The following is an 18,395-nucleotide window of genomic DNA, read 5'->3' as shown; positions in this document are numbered from 1 at the left end:
TGGGAGAGGTTTAGGCAGTTCGATAATGAGAGTAATGCAGATTTTACAGCTAGATTTTGGATGAGGACAGGAGACTAGGCGGGAGACCCTTCGGTCCAAATTTGCATACGCGTGGAGATGGGGAAGGGGAACGGTGACAAGGCGAAAACACAAAAGCAACTCAGTATGGAGGACTTCAACAAACGCAGCAACCAGAGCGGTTTGACAGTGGACAGCACCGCGGCCTAGAAGAAAGGGGCCCACCCAAAGCCCATGTCGCTCACCACATCCTCAACCTCTATGGTTACTACCACTATTTCACCACCATCATCTGCCTCATCATCTACGCTGCCTCTCTCCTCCCCCTCTATTGCATCATCATCACAGGTCTCCTCTCCAGTAGCCTCACCACTGGCCCCACTGACCACGGCCCCACAGTACTTTCTCCTCGTATCACCTCTACCTCTCAGTCAGCCACCCTTCATCACCTCCTCCGGCCTCGCTACTCCTATATACCACTCCCCCGCCGAGATCATGTTGTCCCCACCCTCAGTACAACCTCAGCAGTCCAAGCTCCCACTAGATGCTTAGGACTTCCTATTGGCTGAGATACACAGCATCCGGGTCCGTTAAGTAGAGCTGACACATTACACCCAGGAGCAGGTCCGATATACCCAAGAGTAGGTCCGCATTATACACGAGCAGGACACCCTTATCTAGGGACTCAGACACGACATCACATAGCTTCGAGAGGAGCTCGGGACCCTCAGAGTAGCGCCTGGAGGGACCCCAGTCACAGAGATGGAGGCACAGATAGCCATGATACAGTCGGCTAAAGCAGAGACGACTAGATGGGTGGACGTGGCGAAACGGGAGCCCGCAAAGGTAATTGTTTCAGCCGCCATATAGGAGCAGCAGTAGAGGGATTGAAGGCCCTCAACATCCGGATACGAGGGATCACGCGAGACAATGCCAACACCACTACGACGCCCATGGAGGAGGCGATCACCTTTGTGACCACCACCATGGGGGTCGCTGACCATGGCATAGAGGAAGCATGGCGTGTTGGGAGAGATCCCAACCGAGAGTAGCCCCTAGTTATTCACTTTAGAGATTCACATGCTCGACTAGCGACACTCCAATGCCAAGCCGCTCTACGAGAGCATCCCACCCTGTCCATGGACGAGGATTTGACACCACTACAAATTGAGGAGCGACAAGTTCTTCTACAGCAGCGGGATGTTGCCTGCAAGGAGGAAAAATGGGCCGTGGTTCGAGACGGTAGGTTGTTGACCAGCACCCGTCAAGCTCCCACCTGTACCTCCTAGGAAGACGGGGCCTATGAGACTCAGGTTTTCGAGACCCTAGACTGCACCATTTGGAATTGTAATGGTACCTTATAGTCAGACCCAGGGAACTTCTCGAAGTCTTATACAGGACGAGACTTTTACACGGAGACATACCAGAGCCTAGAGCGTCCACTACCGATAGTCAGTGGCTACACATGGGAGTCAGCGTTCAAGGATGAGACGAGGGATATAGGAGGAGTTCGAGGATCAGGCAGGGTTGTAGTATTGTACAGGTCTTCCCTCGCTGGAGCCATCTGCATTGAGAGGAAGGACGCACATTCCCGATTCATGTGGATCCGGATTTGACGCATAGACGCCCGTGACCTTTTCATAGCAATATGCTACTTTCCGCTAGACACATCTCACTTCGCCAGAGTGGCACAAGAGGTGGCACAAGAGGAGGGTGAGACATCGCCATATGCACCCTTACATCAGGATATCCCAGACCTTTCAGCCTACGGGGAAGTTCTCCTTGTTAGGGACTTCACTCCTGGACTTCCGAGACGACTCTATCATGCTACCAGACATGGACCTAGACGGAGTAGGTATGACCAGGACCTCATCGGATTGACACGGGCCTGTTACACCATATGGACATGCACTCCTTGATCTGGGTAGGATGCATGATCTCATCATCTACAGCAGGCTTGACCTATGGCCCTCCTCAGGTGGTTTTACTTGCTTCCCACACGGGGGGGGGGGGCACTAGTGTAGTAGATTATATCATGGGATCACCTACCTGCACTTCATGTATCAGCGACTTCACCATAGCACCACTCCCTCCAGGAGCTGATCACACATATCTATTCTTCACTATCGCCACCCCACGCTTAGCCACACCACACACACCACATAGGAAGCACGACACCTACCACGACATACACTTTGATCATAGCCTCTCACCGGCCTATTCTGGACGCCTAAACAGACTCCTAACCTACATCGATCACATACCACTCATAGAGGACCGTGCTGCCCTGATTAGTCGCACACTCCACGAGGCTGTCCTCCAAATCTTTCCCCACACCACACGGTCCACTAGACCACCACCTCTTGGTTCTGTACCTTGCAACAATTGGTACGATGCGGAGTGCAAGGCTTATCGCCGACAGCTCTGACTCGAAACCAGATGTCACCTGCCGAACACACCAGACATAGTATGCAAGTACAGACGTTTCGTACGTCGGAAGAAGCAAGCATTTCTTCGTCGAAATGAGGAGCTGCTGCACATCTTGTACAGCAACAACTCTAAGGATTTTTGGCGGAGATTCCTTGAGCGTAGGTCTCCATCACCCCTCACCGACACGAGAGTCTGGCACACGTATGTACACCATCTTTATGATGTCCCACACCAGCCCACTCTAGATCTCTTACACGCACCTTACCCCACCACTTACACGTTGTTCACCAGAGGGGGAGTCAAGGACGCGACATTGACACTGCACAATGGCCGAGCTAAGGATCACGAGGGGCTATGCATTGAGTTTATCGCATATGGGATCGACACGTTAGCCCCGATCCTAGCAAAGCTATTCAATGACGCTGTTTGCCTTGGCTTCCCCCGCACTTGGATACTCAGCACCATCACCCCCATCCACAAGGCAGGGGATCCCATGGACCCGAGTAACTACAGACTATCATGATTGGACATGTGATGTCCAAGATCTATGCAGCTGTATTGGATGCGTCGGTTAGCTTGTTCGTAGAGATGAGAGGGCTCAAAGCAGAGGGTCAGGCTGGTTTCAGGCGAGACCATGGGACTATGGATCACGTGCTCACACTCAGGAGTGTCATTGAGGAGGCTAGATCACGGAAGGAGAGGGTATATTGCTGCTTTGTGGATTTTCGCAAAGCCTTTGACACAGTACCTTGAGCTCGTCATCTCATCACACGCCTACAGACACTGGGATTTCATCAGGAGATCATCTGGGTAGTCATGGCATTGTATGAGAGTCTCAGGCCGAGTTCGGACAGGTGCAGGTTGGATAGATGAGATCACTACGGATCTCCATCGGACAGTTTTAGGTATCATCACACCGCCTCCGCATAGAGAGCGGCAGAGCAGAGGGGATTCCTAGGGAGCATCGCTTATGCATATTGTGCGACTGTCAGGAGGCTGAGTCGGAGGAGCATTTTATTTTCAGGTGCCCAGTGTACTACGAGATCTGAGGTCGCTACCAGTGCCTCTTCAGGTACGGCTCCGGGCTCCTTTCCAGATTCCTCGCCTACCCAGATCAGAGATGCCTCGCGGCCTTCATTCACGAGGGGGTCCAACACAGAGAGCACTTACTCAGGCGACGGGGCTTGGCCACATCATCAGACACCTCTCAGAGCAGGATCACAGAGTTCTTTCCATTGAGTGACATCGATCGTTCAGTCTCTAGTCGTAGACGTGACAGAGACCCTGACCCGACGATCGCAGCACGACCCACGAGACATCGAGGGGACATACAGATCACTTTGGGGGACCTCCCGTCATTGTTTAGACCCGGGATACGTCCCACGGGAGTCACGGTGGCTCTGGTCTTGCATCGAGTCTCGTCCAGGAGACCGAGACGCACGGAACCCCTTGACGGGCGCCAGCGTCTCATCACCGGATATGCACCAGCCAGGGCGACATGACATACGGAGGATTCCCAGTCCTTTTCTTTTCATTGTTACATATAGATGTATTTGATTATGTATGATCAGACTTAGGATTCAGCACGGGTGATGATGCTTGTTTCAGTAGCTCCACCCTTATTGTGATTTGTATCAAGTTTTCTTTCAGTCTCGTAGACCCATCGGTCTTCCGAAGACTCTAATAAAATTTCATTCTTTCTTTCTAGAGTTACTCGAGAAGAGTGAGGAAGATAGGAGAAAGAAGTATTTAGCAGCCTTAAGTCCAAAAGTAAGGTACGAGGTTGAAATGTTTAACCTGACCACGCTTAAGGACCTCACTAAGTTGGCTGAAATAGCCGAGAGGAAATTGAATCCTCGTAAACCCTTCAATAAGGAGGGTGGGTCATCATCTAAGACTAACAACATACCCACTTTTAGGAAACCAAACCGGTTTAAGAATAATAAAGGGAAGGGTCAAGCTCTTGTAAGGAATGGGAACAGCCAATCACGTCCTGGATGGGTGCCATTTCCTTCTATGACGGACGAAAAGAAGAGGAAGTTGATTAAGGAAGGAAAATGTTTCGGGTGTAAGAAACATAAGCCAAGGCACGTATGGCATAAGTGTCCCGTTCTCTTGGCTAAGATTGCTAAGACGAATTTAGTAAAAGGGACAGCCAAGGCATCCAAGTAGGAGGGTGAGGATTCTACCTTGTCACCCTCAAAATCCAGCGTGACTATTGAGCCAATAGTGAATGCTGTCCATCTAGCCAATACCTTTGGGCCTCATGATCTTTTTAAGGTGTATGGATTCGTGAATGGACAGAGAATAGTGGTTCTCCTAGATGATGGATGTAATTATGACTTAGTGAGTGATAGATTGGTAAAATTACTCCATCTTAAACCAGAACCTATAAAAAACCTGTCGCTTTCAGGAGCTTTTAGGGGGCACAATGAAGAAGACACATCCATAGTACGGAATATTCCTTTTCGTATACAAAAATATAGAGATCGAAGGGATTTTCTAGTATCTCCTTTACAAGACGTTCACATGATTCTAGGTAAACCATGGCGGTATGATTTTAACCCTGCTATTCATCCTCATACTCATCATTGTTGCTTTGTACATAAGGATGAAAACATAAGGATTGTAGGGGATCGAGACGTGTATACAATTCCATTGATTACTCTTACCCAAGCGAAAATATTGATAAAAAGAGGGGTAGATTGTAATCTTGTGTATATACGGGATTCACGATATCTTCATATCTCAAAAGAAGATCGGAAGAGAAATGAGTTGCTCAGAGCTTATGAGGATCGATTTTCAAGAGATGGCTCATTCGAATTGCCTATGGAGAGAGAAGCTGATCATGCCATAGACTTAGAGCTAGGAGCTTCTCCTCCATGTAGAGCCTCATATAGGATGAACAGGATAGAAATGGAGGAGGTAGAAAAACAAATTGAAGATCTATTGTAAAAAGGCCTGATTCGACCAAGCAGTTCTCCATTTGGAGCACCTGTATTATTGGTCAGGAAGAAGGATGGATCATATCGTATGTGTATAGATTACCGTGCTTTGAATAAACTTACGATTAAGAACGATTATCCGATTCCAAGAGTGGATGATTTATTGGATATGCTTAAAGGTGCTAAAGATTTTGGCAAATTGGATTTGAAATCTGGTTATCATCAGCTTCATATGAAAGATGGGGATGAACATACGACTGCTTTTCGCACTCTCAATGGAAATTATGAGTTTTTGGTCATGCTTTTTGAGAAGGAGTTATTGGCAGTCATTCATGCTTTAAACTTATGGAAGCATTATTTATATGGTTCTGCTTTCAAGATTAAGACTGACCATCAAAGTATCAAGCACTTGTTTTCTCAACCCATTGTTTCTTCAAGGCAAATCAAATGGGCTGGATATATTCAATGCTTTGGGCAACCAAATATTGAATATGAGCCAGGAAAGGAGAATTTATTGCTGATGCTTTGAGTAGACGGTCCCAAGTTAATCACATTTCATAGAGCTAGTATAAAGGATCACTAGGTTAGCCAAGCATCGGTAAGGAGAGAGTAGGAGATCCATTTTCATGAGAGTGGGATCATGGTTTATTTTCACATACACCGCCAAAGGGCCTTCATGGCACTTCAGCTCTCTGGTCTCATTTCTTTTCTGTGTGAGGTTTGACACTGCTTTATTGTTTTTCTATGTATTTTGGTCCTACGTGGAAAGATCACTTGTTCCCCTAAAATACATTGAAAATATGACTTGCTAGCAGTAAAAAGAATGAAGGTTAGTGCTGTTGTTTTATGCAATATTGGCAGCTGATATTTTTCAATATTCACAGAATGTGAGCGGGAGCGGCAGCGCGCAGAAGAGCAAAAGAAAAAAGCAGAAGAGGAAAAAAGGCTTAGGTGCATTTTGGATAAAGATTCTGCAACATTTAAGGAGCAGCTTGTGAAGGTGCTACAACGCTTGGGTGTTGTTGAAAATAGGCAGAAGTCTGATAAAAAAGAATTTGACCGTGTGCGAGCTGAGGTAATGTTCATGATGCAGATTATTGAGCATTTCATGTCTAAGTAAAAAAATTGGCGAGTCCCTGGTATGCATAATTGAGTCGATGGATTTCGACCTTGTGGGTGACTATCATGAGGTCCAAAGCTGCATTTTCTTGCTTGCATGAATATTCTCTTGTTCATATATCATGTCTTTTGCTTAACTATGGAGGGCACAGGTAAAACTAGCTGTGGAAGGCACGCGTGCTGCTGCTCAAGCTGTGGATGCTGTACAAAGCTCATTTCAGAGCCTAGAAGCTTCTTTGTCTGAAAAGGTAAGGCTGTAACGATGCATAAGTTCAGTGCATCATGAGGTCCAAAGCTGCACTTTTTGGTTTGCATGTATCATTCTCTTGTTCATGTATCATGTCTTTTGCTAACTATGGAGGGTACAGGTAAAACTAGCTGTGGAAGGCGTGCACGCTGCTGCTCAAGCCGTGGATGCTGTACAGAGCTCATGTCAGAGCCTAGAAGCTTCTTTGTCTGAAAAGGTAAGGTTGCAACGATGCATAATAACTTTTAAGTCTGAAAGCAGATCTTTCGACACAAAATAGATTTAGGGTTGATATTGCATGATAGATTTAGGGTTGATGTTGCATGCACCGTCTTGCCTGCTGGCTGATACATCATCCTTTTTTGTATGGCTTTTGGTAAAGGATTCTGATGCATTCAGCTGCTGACACAGGTAAAAGTAGCTGTTCAAGGTCTTCATGCTGACTCTCGAGCTGTTAATGCTGTGGAGAGCTCAATTCCGATCCCGGAAAACAGTGTGACAAAAAAAGAAAAGAGGTCTCAACTCAAAATAGAACGTCAACTCTCTGTAATGCAAGGTTTGTTGAAGAAAGAAAGGAAGTCTCATCTGAAATTGGAACATCATCTCTCTGTACTGAAAGGTCTGTCAAAAAGAAGCAGAAGCAATGAGTTACTATCTTCAAATACTGCCAATCCTATCTCAGAAGAGATAGTACCCTTTGAGACGATAGAAATGGATGAGTGGGGAAAGAAAAGGCTAACATATAATGGGGACCTTGCAAATGTAAACACTAGAAAAAGGAAGAGATGTCCCCAAGAGATTGAGGTTAGAAATCATGTCTCAGGAAAAAATAGTGAGAGGGAGAAGCATACCAGGAAGCATAAAAGGACTAAGAGTTCTGTTGGGATTAAAAATCGATTACCATCAGAGAAACCGGATTCCTTGTTACAGACAGGATTTAAGTCTCCTTCCTTCCACACTCTTAGCCAGAACCATGTTGAAGCTCAACCTTGGGAGAATGAAGGTCGCCCAAAAGGCATCAATGACCATTTGCTCTCGCAAGCTGACCATCATCACAAGACGATGCCAGGAGAAAGCCATGAGGAATTTTCATTTGGGGAAAAAAGTTTAGTATTAACCTTGAATGATGGGGAAAATAATGTTTGTATTCATGGTAATGATGCGGTCATTGAGGGACATGATCAGGACTTTGATTTTGTTTCAAGTGATAGTGAGCTGGATGATGATTGGTGGTCTCGAGAGAAGACTCTGCTATCACCAACTTTGCCAGAGCTCTATCCTCCAATCTGTGATCCACCTTCTTCACACGTCGAGCTGTCTTCTTTCAATATATGTACATCTTTAACTCCTGAAACTGCTCTAGGCCAAAATGATGTAGCCACGCTCGACAAAGGTAGCAGGTTTCTTACTCCGGAACTTGATGATCGGCATCATAGTGCTACACAAAATGATTTTGAAGATCATGAAGCTCACCTTGAAAAAAGAGCAAATATTCCAGATATTGAAGTTGTTGCTATGAATGAGCCAGTTTTACTTGCTGGTACTTATAACTCTGCTGAGTGTGAGTATGAGCATGTTAAGAATAAGGTCAGCTCAAGTAATGATAAGGACATCACTTGTACAGGTCAAGTACGGAATAATTACGAAGATGACACTCCAATTCAAAGCACGCATACAGCAATGACCTGTGACAGAGATACCTATACGGCAAAGCAGGAAAATATTGCTGATTATCTCAGTGAAGCCTTTCCTGTGTCACATCCTTTTCTTGCACCCAAGGTTGCCGGCTGCAACTCATCTGAGAGAAGAGAAGACATAGCCCGGGGATATCATGGTTGTTCTAGCCTTGAGGCTGTTGATAATATGACCATTAAAGAACTTAGCACCTTTTTGGACAACTTGCCATCTATTACCTCTACTTCTGGAAAAGCTGCAATGGATAGTCTTGTTGGAGTAGATATAGCTAGTGTACCAGAAGTCTCAAGTGGTATTGAATTGCCAGATTGTGACGAATTGAGATCCTGTGAAAGCAATGATCCTTGGTTGAAAGACATGATCAGGAGCATCTCTTCTACATCTATGAATGACATATCAACCAATGGCTTTGTAGATACATCATCAAAAGATGTGCTTGACTATGGAGGCAACGTTGGGATCAATAGGGAAACAGAAGTTTCTGCTGCCGTGCACAAACCAGATATTGTGGTAGGGACCCTAAGCTCTCAGCTTTCTAAAGAAGGTAAATCTGACCCAAGACTGAGCTCTATTCAAGTGACTCTTCTGCAAGGGTTCGATTTCCTTCAGGACACGGACACATCCAATTTGACGATGGCAGGGATCATTGCAATGATACTCAAAAGATACATGTCATGCATAGGTTTAAATAAGGAACGACTGAAGGTGCAGGGTGCTCTAATTGCATTTGCAGTCGGCTCCAGACTTCCCATTGAGTAAGTGTGTATCATGCTATGCATATTTATTCTTCTTGTATGCTGGTAATTCAATTTAAAACTAAATTATAAGACTTGGTGCTGTGCAGGAATTTAACATCCGTGGTGATATTTGTGATGATAGAATGTCTGAGGGGTAATATTAATTTTTCCATAAGGGAAAAAATAACATTGTAGAGTCAAACGAGGAGGTCTGCTAAAACATGTGCATTAATGTTGGTGAATTGCAGGTGTTTAGCTTGTAGTTTAATATCAAGTATGGTAAGCATGGTTAAGACGGAGAATGCAGGAGATTGTTTGTCTCCCAAAGTGGATTCACTGAGTGATCTATTGCAAACCTTTATGGAGCTCATAAAAAATGGTATGGAGATGTCTTTTCTTTTTCTTATTTCACTGGAGCTTATTTCCTTTCCTGGCTTTTCTGTATTGGTTGTAAGACAGCAGTTTGGTGCGTTGAATGAATTTGAGTTCTTGAATAGCAGCTGTCACCACAGACATTAAGATCGGCAGCTTATTTGAAATTCTTTCAGCTCAATTTTCACTCAGCATGGATCCTCACAAACTTGCTGTTTTCTTCAGTGTTCAGTGAACAGGTCAGTGAAATGTTGGATGCCATCTTTGCACAGTTAGGCAGATTTTTAAATGAAGGAAAGATCATAGAGATGACATTCCAAGGAATCGAAGTTCCAAGTCAGGATGTTCTTATCAGTCCTGGCGTAATTGGTTTTGAAAAATTGTTGTCATATAACCACTCCACTGCTACTCTGGAGGATGTCCGTGCGGGAAGTAAGGTATTGGCTGGTTTATGTCAACTCCTTTCTTGTGTAAGTCACTTACAAACTGTGGTTTATGAGGTTCTTGGCTGGTGCGATGAGGACGTCACCTGGCTTCTTACGATTTTTTCTTCCTTTGCTTCTATATGTGGGCACACCTCATTTGCATTGGGGCCAGCTGATCTCTTGGGGCATGCTATTTGTGCCATTATTACAGAGCTTTTGACCAGTGTTGAGCAGGGCAATACTAAGACAGTGGAACTCATCAATCAATCTGTGCAAAGTTCAGGTGATGTGAATCTCTTCTCTCAACTGCCACACGGATGGGAAGTTCTTAAGGACAGCTTAGAAGTAAGGGGAATGTTCAACTTGGAGACAGTCCTTTTATCAGTGTTGGTAGCTCTGCAGCACATTTTCATTTCAGGATCTCATCTCTCTCTTATCGACAACCTAGTGCTTAGTGTGGACTATAGTGATGAGGGATCAAATCCAAATGAGGGTGCAGTTACTACTAAGCATGACACAGAGCACAGAAAGGAAGTTGCTCTCGCTAATGACGTGAAGGTGAAGGGATCAGCATTTGACCAGAGGTTAAGTCAGATGAGCAGTGATGAGATTCCGTCTACTTACCAATTGGTCAAAGAAATTTCTAGAATAGCTGAAAAGGGACAAGATTGTATTTTCCTTGCCCAGGAAAAGGTGAACTTAGAATGTTTAAACTGGGAAAGCTGGAAAAGGAAATATGATGAGGTGATTGGAGCATTGGAGCTGATTGCTCTGTACATGGTACATAAAATACCTTCCTTTACTCTTCTTTTTGTTTGACCTCAGTTTAGTTATCGTGGCTTTGCGAAACCAAAAACTAAGCACGTTTATTGTGGAAAAATAGTTCAGAAAGCACATGATATCAGAAAATTTTTCGAGACGATGATAAAAAACGTGGTTTTCTGCAGGGTTGGGAATGGACTTACAATGACCTCATTATTGGACACCTATGGAAAATGGTGGTATCCGGTTCAGCTCCAATAAATGTAGCTTGCATGTCACATGTCCTCAGCATACTAGGAAGGTAATGTGTTTCAGCAAAACTTTTTCCTGCTCAATTATCTCTTGTTAAGTGGATTGAATATCCCTGTGAGAAAATATAATGAGCTTTTGAACTTTAAATTAATATAAGTTACAGAAAGAAGATGTGGAACGGGTTGGAAATAATCCAGCTGTAAAATAAGGATACTATAAAAAATAATGACAGTGGTTAGTGGTTTCTATTTGCTGGACTAACAAGGATGTTAGTATTGGAGATCAACATCTCCTGATGTCACTCTAGAGGTGTGGGGTGGGAGTATATCATCCTCGAAATGGAATGATTTGGAAAAAATGCAGAAATCTTTTATTAGGAGACACCTTGGCATCAAGGCTACTACACCCTACTCTCTGCTACTTCTAGAGACAGGATGCTTACCCATAGAGTTACATGCTTTAAAGAAGGTACTCAGATACATTACAAAGGTCAAAGGCATGGATGCTGAAAGGCTGCCAAAGAGGGCATGGGGAGAAAGTCAAAAGCCCCAAAAGACAAACAAGAGCAAGATTTTGGCATCTGGATGGGCACTAGATCTGAGAAATTGGTTCAGGAAGTGGGAGGTAGAGGAGTACCTGAACCACTCACCAGAGGAGGTAGATGAAGATGCTTTTCATCGTGACCTGCTGAATGCACTACACAGGAAATGGCAAGCTGCTAAAAATAGAGATAAGTTCGAGTACTACTGCACATTTATCAACCCCCAATATTGGCCCACTTATACGGCAGAGGAGTCAGCCACGCAGAAGTACATTTGCACACCTATGGCAATGCATAAGCGGAGGGCTTTGGCTTCACTTCGCACCCGATCACACCAGCTGCAAATTGAAATAGGAGGATGGAAAGACATGCCAAGAGAGAGCAAAATATGCCAATTATGTGACTAGGGTATGCCAGAAACAGAAGAACACATGGTAATGATATGCCCTTACTATGCACACATTAGGAAAAAGTTCAGCTCTCTTCTTAAGGGACATAACAGACTGGCTGATTTGCTACATAAGGCGTCACCCTCAGCTTTAGGAACATTTGTATCTAAGCTTTTCAAGCACAGAAACTCACCTAGACATAAAGGTAGTTTCTCTTATTACCCTCCCCTTTGAGGGAGGAGTCTTTATGTATGTAAGGTTTTGTATTGTTTCAGGTCCCATAGGCCGATTTTTGGTCTTCAGAGGACGATAATATATTATTATTCTTCTTCTTCTTCTAGAGAGACAGGGCCTTGCTTGTGGGTGTGCCTGCCAAGAGAGAGGTTAGGATTGGGTACAGAGAGAGGGCCTTGTTGTGGGTGTGCCCGCCCCCGGTGAGGGTAGAGTAGGGTATGCAGCAGCCCCAGCCCTATGGGCCCAGTTATGTGCAGAGGTGGGCCTCGGTCATCTGTCTGCCTTGGTTTTGGTCTGTTTCAGATGGGGGAGCAGCCCCTTTTATGGCTGTGTGCAGCCCATGTGGTGGGGCCTCATGTAGGGCAGGGGTTGGCCCCTAGAGCCTGCTGGTCGGGGGTGTTTGCAGGAGGGTTGCCCCTTATATGGGCCCCTTGCAGCCCATCTTACAGAGTAGGAGGGGAGTAGTCCAGTCGGACCTTGAGGCAGGGGATCAGCCCCTCTTAGGGCTGTTATAGAGGGCTGAGGGGGGGGTTGCCCCCCTAGCAGGAGCAGTCGGCCCCTCACCTACAGGCTGTCGGTCGGCCCTATACTACCAACCGACTAGGAGGGGGGGAGGCTATATATGTGCCCCCCCCTTCCATTGTTGTTTGCATCTCATTGTGGAGCAGTCCAGCCATATATAGCAAGAGGTTTTCCCCACCGGACGGGGGTTTTTCCTGAGATCGTTTGCAATTCTCTCATCTCTTTCTCTCCTCTCCTGTTCTGTGAATGTGAGGCTCTCTCTCTCTCTCTCTCTCTCCATTTTCATTTAGTTCCGCTGCACTTCATAGTTAGACCCTGGTCAGAGGTCAACATGGAAGGTTGGGCAAGTAAAGTGGATATTGTCTTTATTGGGACCAAATTTGTAGGCCATCTTCTCCCAGTTCTAGTGATGCCCTATGAGCCCTGGTATGTGCCTTGTAGGCATAGTTATAGGCACTTAGTTTGTTTTGTGCCTTTTATGCCACATAGGACACTTAGTCCTATGTGACACCTAGGACACTTAGTCCTAGGGTCTAGGTACAAGTACTATGTACTTCTCTTTTCTTAAGACACTAGTTGACGGTCTACACTTGTCTTTCAGCTCTCCTCAGCCCCTTGAGCCCTCCATTGCTCATTGCAAGTCTGCTCCTCTGTTGGTCGTCACTGCTCCAGCTTGTTCGCTGTACAGCCTCATTGGACCTGACTCCTACCACCAAACTTGCACCTGCTCCTTGTACCCCCATCCGTACAGTTCGTACGATTGTACGGACGTTCGTTAATCTTACGTTAGTTGCTGTACCTACGCCGTACGTTGTCTTCTGCATACGGTACCTGTTTCGTACATTGTACTTGTGTCGCCGTACAGCTCCGCACTTGTGTTTCGTACAGTCACGTACATGTTCCGTACACTGCACTCCGTATCTGTGTCGTACATTGTACCCACACCGTACATTGTACCTGCTCCGTATGTTGTACCTGCACCGTATACTATATCTACTCCGTACATCCGTACAAGTATATCCGCAATGTCCGTACAGGTATACATGCAGTGCTGTCCGCACAGCTCGTACCTGTTCTGCACGTGTGAAGCTATATACAGGACATTCTCAAAATTTGGGGCTTTGCTTTTAAGGGCTTTTGCTGACCGTACCTTCCTTTTACTGTTTGAAGTCTTATCAAGCTATTTCAACAGTTTGGACAGCCTACCTGTTGAGGTCTATACGTTGGGACAGTTGCACTTTTGTAGTCACCTTGTGGACAGCAAGTCCTAATTTTGCAGTTGCAAGCCTTTGGGTCAGATTGCAGGATATTGAGTCACTTTTACAGGACATTGGATCAGATTACAATACATTGGGTCACATTTGCAAAAATCTCAGCAAAATTTGGGGCTTTTCAGCATTTGCCCTCTTTTTGGCCTATTTGCCCTACTTAAATTTGGGGCTTTTGCTAGATTTGCTTTCTTTGCAGTGAACATTGCCTAACACAGTCACATTTGGGTCAAATCTGCATATGCCCTCTGATCTGGGTTGGAAATTTGCAATCAGATTTTTCTTGATTTGCGGCACATGAGAACATTTATTTGCAGATATTTGCTGTCATTTTTGGACAGCCAGCTCTTTGTAGTGATAGCCTTGAGGCTTTTGGGTTTTCAGGTCTTTTTTAGGGTATCCCATTTGCAATGGCTGGCAACAATTATGATCTATTTAGCATTCTTTGTGAAGATGATAAGTTGGATGGCACCAACTATCCGATGTGGTCTTATCTCATGAAACATATTCTTGTTGCAAGGCATTTTTGGAATATTGTTTTTGGGGTTGATCTGAGGCCAGCCAATGCTACAGTGGTTGCCTCTACTGCTAGTCCCTCTGCAGAGGGTACTCCTCCTGATGCCTTATCTTCTAGCACCCCTGTTGCTGCTCCCCCAACTGAGGAACAATCAAGATGGGATGCAAGAGATGCAAATGCACATTCCTGTATTGCTTTATCATGCAAGAGAATCATTATTCCACACATCCGGTCTTGCAGGACAGCAAAGGATGCTTGGGACAAATTGGCTTCTCTTTATTAGATTCGCAATGAGGCACGTGTTGCATTTTTAAGAACAGGAAGTTAGTATGAATGAAGGTGACTCTATGGATGCATACCTGACAAAGGTCAAGGACCTCATGGAACAACTTGCAAATATTAATGAGGTGTTGCCAAATTCTCAGCTTGTCAGTACCACAGTGAATGGATTGCCAGATTCATATCAAGGGTTTGCTACAACTCTTCGGTTAGTGGCCATGGGTAATCCAGACCACTACCTTTTGATCAGCTAGTCACTTTGCTTTTGCAGGAAGAGCAAAGTTGAGCTAATAGACAAGCTATTATTCCTGATCGTGCTTTTGCTTCACAGCAGACAGGAAGAGGAAAGGCTTCCAAGCCTATGGGCAAGCCTAAATGTACGCATAGCAATGGCAATTCCTCCAATGCATCTACAAATACAGCAGATAAGTCAAAGAAGAAAAGATGCAACTATTGTCGCAAGCCTGGACATGACATTTCAGAATGCAAGAAGCGCATTGCTTCGGAGAAAAAGAAAGCAGGATTGACAGTTAATGCCTCACATGCAATTGAATCCCACGAGCTAGCAGATGCTTCACATGCACATGCTCTTCAGGATGATTGGGCATGGGCTGTCCATTGCTCATTTGATCCCTCCAAAGTTGATGCACTCTTTATTGCTAATGATGCTCAGTCTTGGTATTTTGATAGTGGTGCTTCCAAGCACGTCACATCTTGTAGATAGTTGTTTCATTCCTTAGTTGATGCGCCTCGTGGGAGAACTGTCACATGCGCTAACAATGCCTCCTATGCTGTAAAAGGAATTGGAGATGTGCAACTCACATCCATTTGAAGCCATCCTGTCACTTTGACAAATGTTCTCTCTGTGCCTGGAATTGAAGTCAACTTGATTTCAATTTCAGCAATTGCCACTTTAGGTTTCGTGATTTTTGATGGATACAGATGCCTAGTATATGATCTTCGTGATGACAATGCCATAGTCCTCACTGGCACTTGGAAAAAGGGGCTTTATCACCTTGATCATCACTCAGCTGCATTGTCTATTGAAGCATTTGCTATTTTAGATTCACTGCTTGCTGAAACTCATTTGTGGCATGAGAGAATGGGTCATCTTAATTATAGAGCTCTTGCAAAGCTGCATTCAGAGTAGATGGCAAATGATGTACCTCAAACTCACACAGTTTCCAAACATGTGTGTGAGGGTTGTCTCTTGGGTAAGATGCATCGGTTTCCTTTTCAAAAGAATTGTCCAAAACTCTCACAAAGGAAATTGCAAGTAGTACACAGTGACGTCTGTGGCCTAAGAAAGACAACTTCCATTGGAGGGTACAAATATTTCCTGACTCTCATTGATGACTTCACAAGATATTGCTGGGTATATGCTTTAAAAGCCAAATCTGACGTGTTCTCATGCTTTCAAAGGTGGCTGAATATGGTTGAAAATGAATCAGGATGCAAGCTTGTCACCCTCAACACAGATAGGGGGGAAGAGTATATGTCAAAGGAGTTTGATGCATTTTTGTCTTCATGGGGCATTGCTCACTTATGCACTACTCCTTACACTCCTCAGCATAATCCTGTTCCTGAAAGGAAGAACAGGTCAAATATGGAGATGGCCAGATGCATGCTCAAGGCCAAGTCCTTGCCCAATAAATTTTGGCTTGATGCAGTGATGTGTGCCAACTATGTGCTGAATAGATCACCCACAAGGGCATTGAAGACTGTTACATCTTATGAAGCATGGAAAGGCAGGAAGCCTTTACTCTTGGGTCTCTTGCATATGTTCATGTACCATCTCAGCTGAGACATAAGCTTGATGACAAGGCAATCAAATCATATTTATTGGTTTCAGCCAGGAGAGCAGAGGGTATAGGTTATACCAACCAAATATTGGGAAGATTATTGTCAGTAGAGATGTAATCGTTGCTGAACATTCGGCTTCTCCTCTTGTGGACTGCAAAGCTAAGCCAAAAGTTGACATGTTTGATGCCTTTGACTCTTGGTTACCTCTGCCTTCCTTAGAGGAGGGCTTTGACCAGCAACATGAGCCTCCTGTAGGCCCTCCAACAAGCAATGATCAGCTAGTATCCCATGCTGATTTGCAGGTTTCTCTTCCAGCACGAAACGATTCCATTATTCATGATGCAGTGATTGAAGAAAGAGGTGTCAATCGACAGCAAAGGCAAGTTCCCAGATGGCTTCTTGATACATTGAGGGACAGCAAACAAGATCAGCCTTTTGCTGCCCGGACAAGATCAGGGAATAGACAGATGCATGGTCACTTTCTTGAGTTTGCACTCCTTGCTACAGCTTGCAATGAAGAGCCTTTGTGCCATAAAGATGCTTTTGAGAGCAAAGAGTGGATGGAAGCAATGAGAGCGGAGTTACAATCCATTGCCAAAAATGACACATGGGAATTAGTAGATCTCCCTTCTTGTTGCAAAAGGGTATGCCCAACAACAAGGCATTGATTTTGAGGAGACATTTGCTCCCACATCCAGAATTACTACCATAAGAGCATACTGTTTCCTGTTTGGAAAAGCAAAGGGATGTTTTTCTAACTGAATTTTCAGATTGCTTTTCTAATGAGTTGCCTAGTGAGCTTTCATCAGAAAGGCCAGAGGACCATGGGATTGACATCATACCTAGCAGTAGTCCACCCAATAGACCACCTTATAGAGTTAGTGCGGCGCAGTAGGAGGAGATCATGATTTAGGTAAATGAACTTTTGGAGAAGGGGCTGATTAGAGGAGATCTAACTGTATGATACGGTTGATCTCATCTTGTGGGATCGACCTAGGAGAGGCGCGTCCATGTTGTCCTGAAAGGGGGAAAGTCTATCCATCTGGATACGGCGCATGGCAAGCCATATGGATATACGTGCACACCATGTGTTTGCTCTGCTCTCTGCTAGTTGTCTTTCTGACTTCGGGGCAAGCCTCAAAAGTCTCCAGTGAGGTAAGTCTCAAATTCTGTGGATGAATGTCACTCTCTAAAAGATGGCATCAACCTGAAGGGGTATCATGGCGAACTCTGCCTGTACTATCTCATGTGGAACTGAGGGATTACTTCGAATCATCTTGGACCCCATAATCATTGGTAGCTGCTCAAATCTCCTCCACTCTGTCCTCGGGAGATCGCATCCTTAGAAGAGTTCTGCATACATGGCAGGCAACTGCACTAAAGTGTCGAAAAGCCACCCGTCATCAGTGGATCCATCGTGAAGATGGGTCTTGTGAAAACTGTTCCCAAGTATGTGCAGGACTGCACTATCTCCACTGGCTCAGCACTTTAAGTGAAGATATGTCGACGAAGCACTGTGCGTGAGGTGTTGAAGATCATTACCTTGGTCTTCCCAAGGCTGATTGTCAGATCTGTGTGTGCCGAAAACCTCTAAGGCCTCTAGGAGTCTTTGCAACTCCTTTGCTGAGGATGATTTGCACAGAGAGAGAGAGAGAGAGAGAGAGAGAGAGAGAGAGAGAGAGGCTCATCACTGCCCCCACATCATGATCTTTGGGAGCTGCAACTCTTGTAATGTCTTGATTAAGCGGGAACATGTGATAGTATGAAATACCTTACGACACTCTACAAAGCAAGTGTAGACTTTCGGTGCCTCGACTTCGCCTCCTCAATGATAGCCCTC

The 18,395-nt window shown here is 45.0% G+C and overlaps 1 protein-coding gene across 2 annotated transcripts in view; it reads left to right on the top strand.

Moving 5' to 3' along the window:
- LOC147904704 (uncharacterized) overlaps positions 1-18,395 on the top strand; it is a 78,386-nt gene that overhangs the window by 44,799 nt on the left and 15,192 nt on the right. For both annotated transcript variants that reach the window (XR_015542414.1, XM_087387993.1), the window contains exons 4-10: positions 6,278-6,468; positions 6,665-6,760; positions 6,881-6,976; positions 7,171-9,209; positions 9,440-9,570; positions 9,789-10,768; positions 10,936-11,051. Coding sequence is in view for 1 of the 2 variants with exons in the window: in XM_087387993.1 (XP_087244119.1) it covers positions 6,278-6,468; positions 6,665-6,760; positions 6,881-6,976; positions 7,171-9,209; positions 9,440-9,570; positions 9,789-10,768; positions 10,936-11,051 (3,649 nt within the window). In the remaining variant the exon portion in view is untranslated. The remainder of the gene's footprint in view (positions 1-6,277; positions 6,469-6,664; positions 6,761-6,880; positions 6,977-7,170; positions 9,210-9,439; positions 9,571-9,788; positions 10,769-10,935; positions 11,052-18,395) is intronic.

This window comes from Dipteris shenzhenensis, chromosome 2 (assembly GCF_047967505.1).
Source record: "Dipteris shenzhenensis isolate YYH24624 ecotype China chromosome 2, Dip_SZ_1.0, whole genome shotgun sequence".
Lineage (NCBI taxonomy): Eukaryota > Viridiplantae > Streptophyta > Polypodiopsida > Gleicheniales > Dipteridaceae > Dipteris > Dipteris shenzhenensis.
The sequence above is the reverse complement of the archived record's forward strand: the minus strand, read 5'-3'. Positions and strand labels throughout refer to the sequence as shown.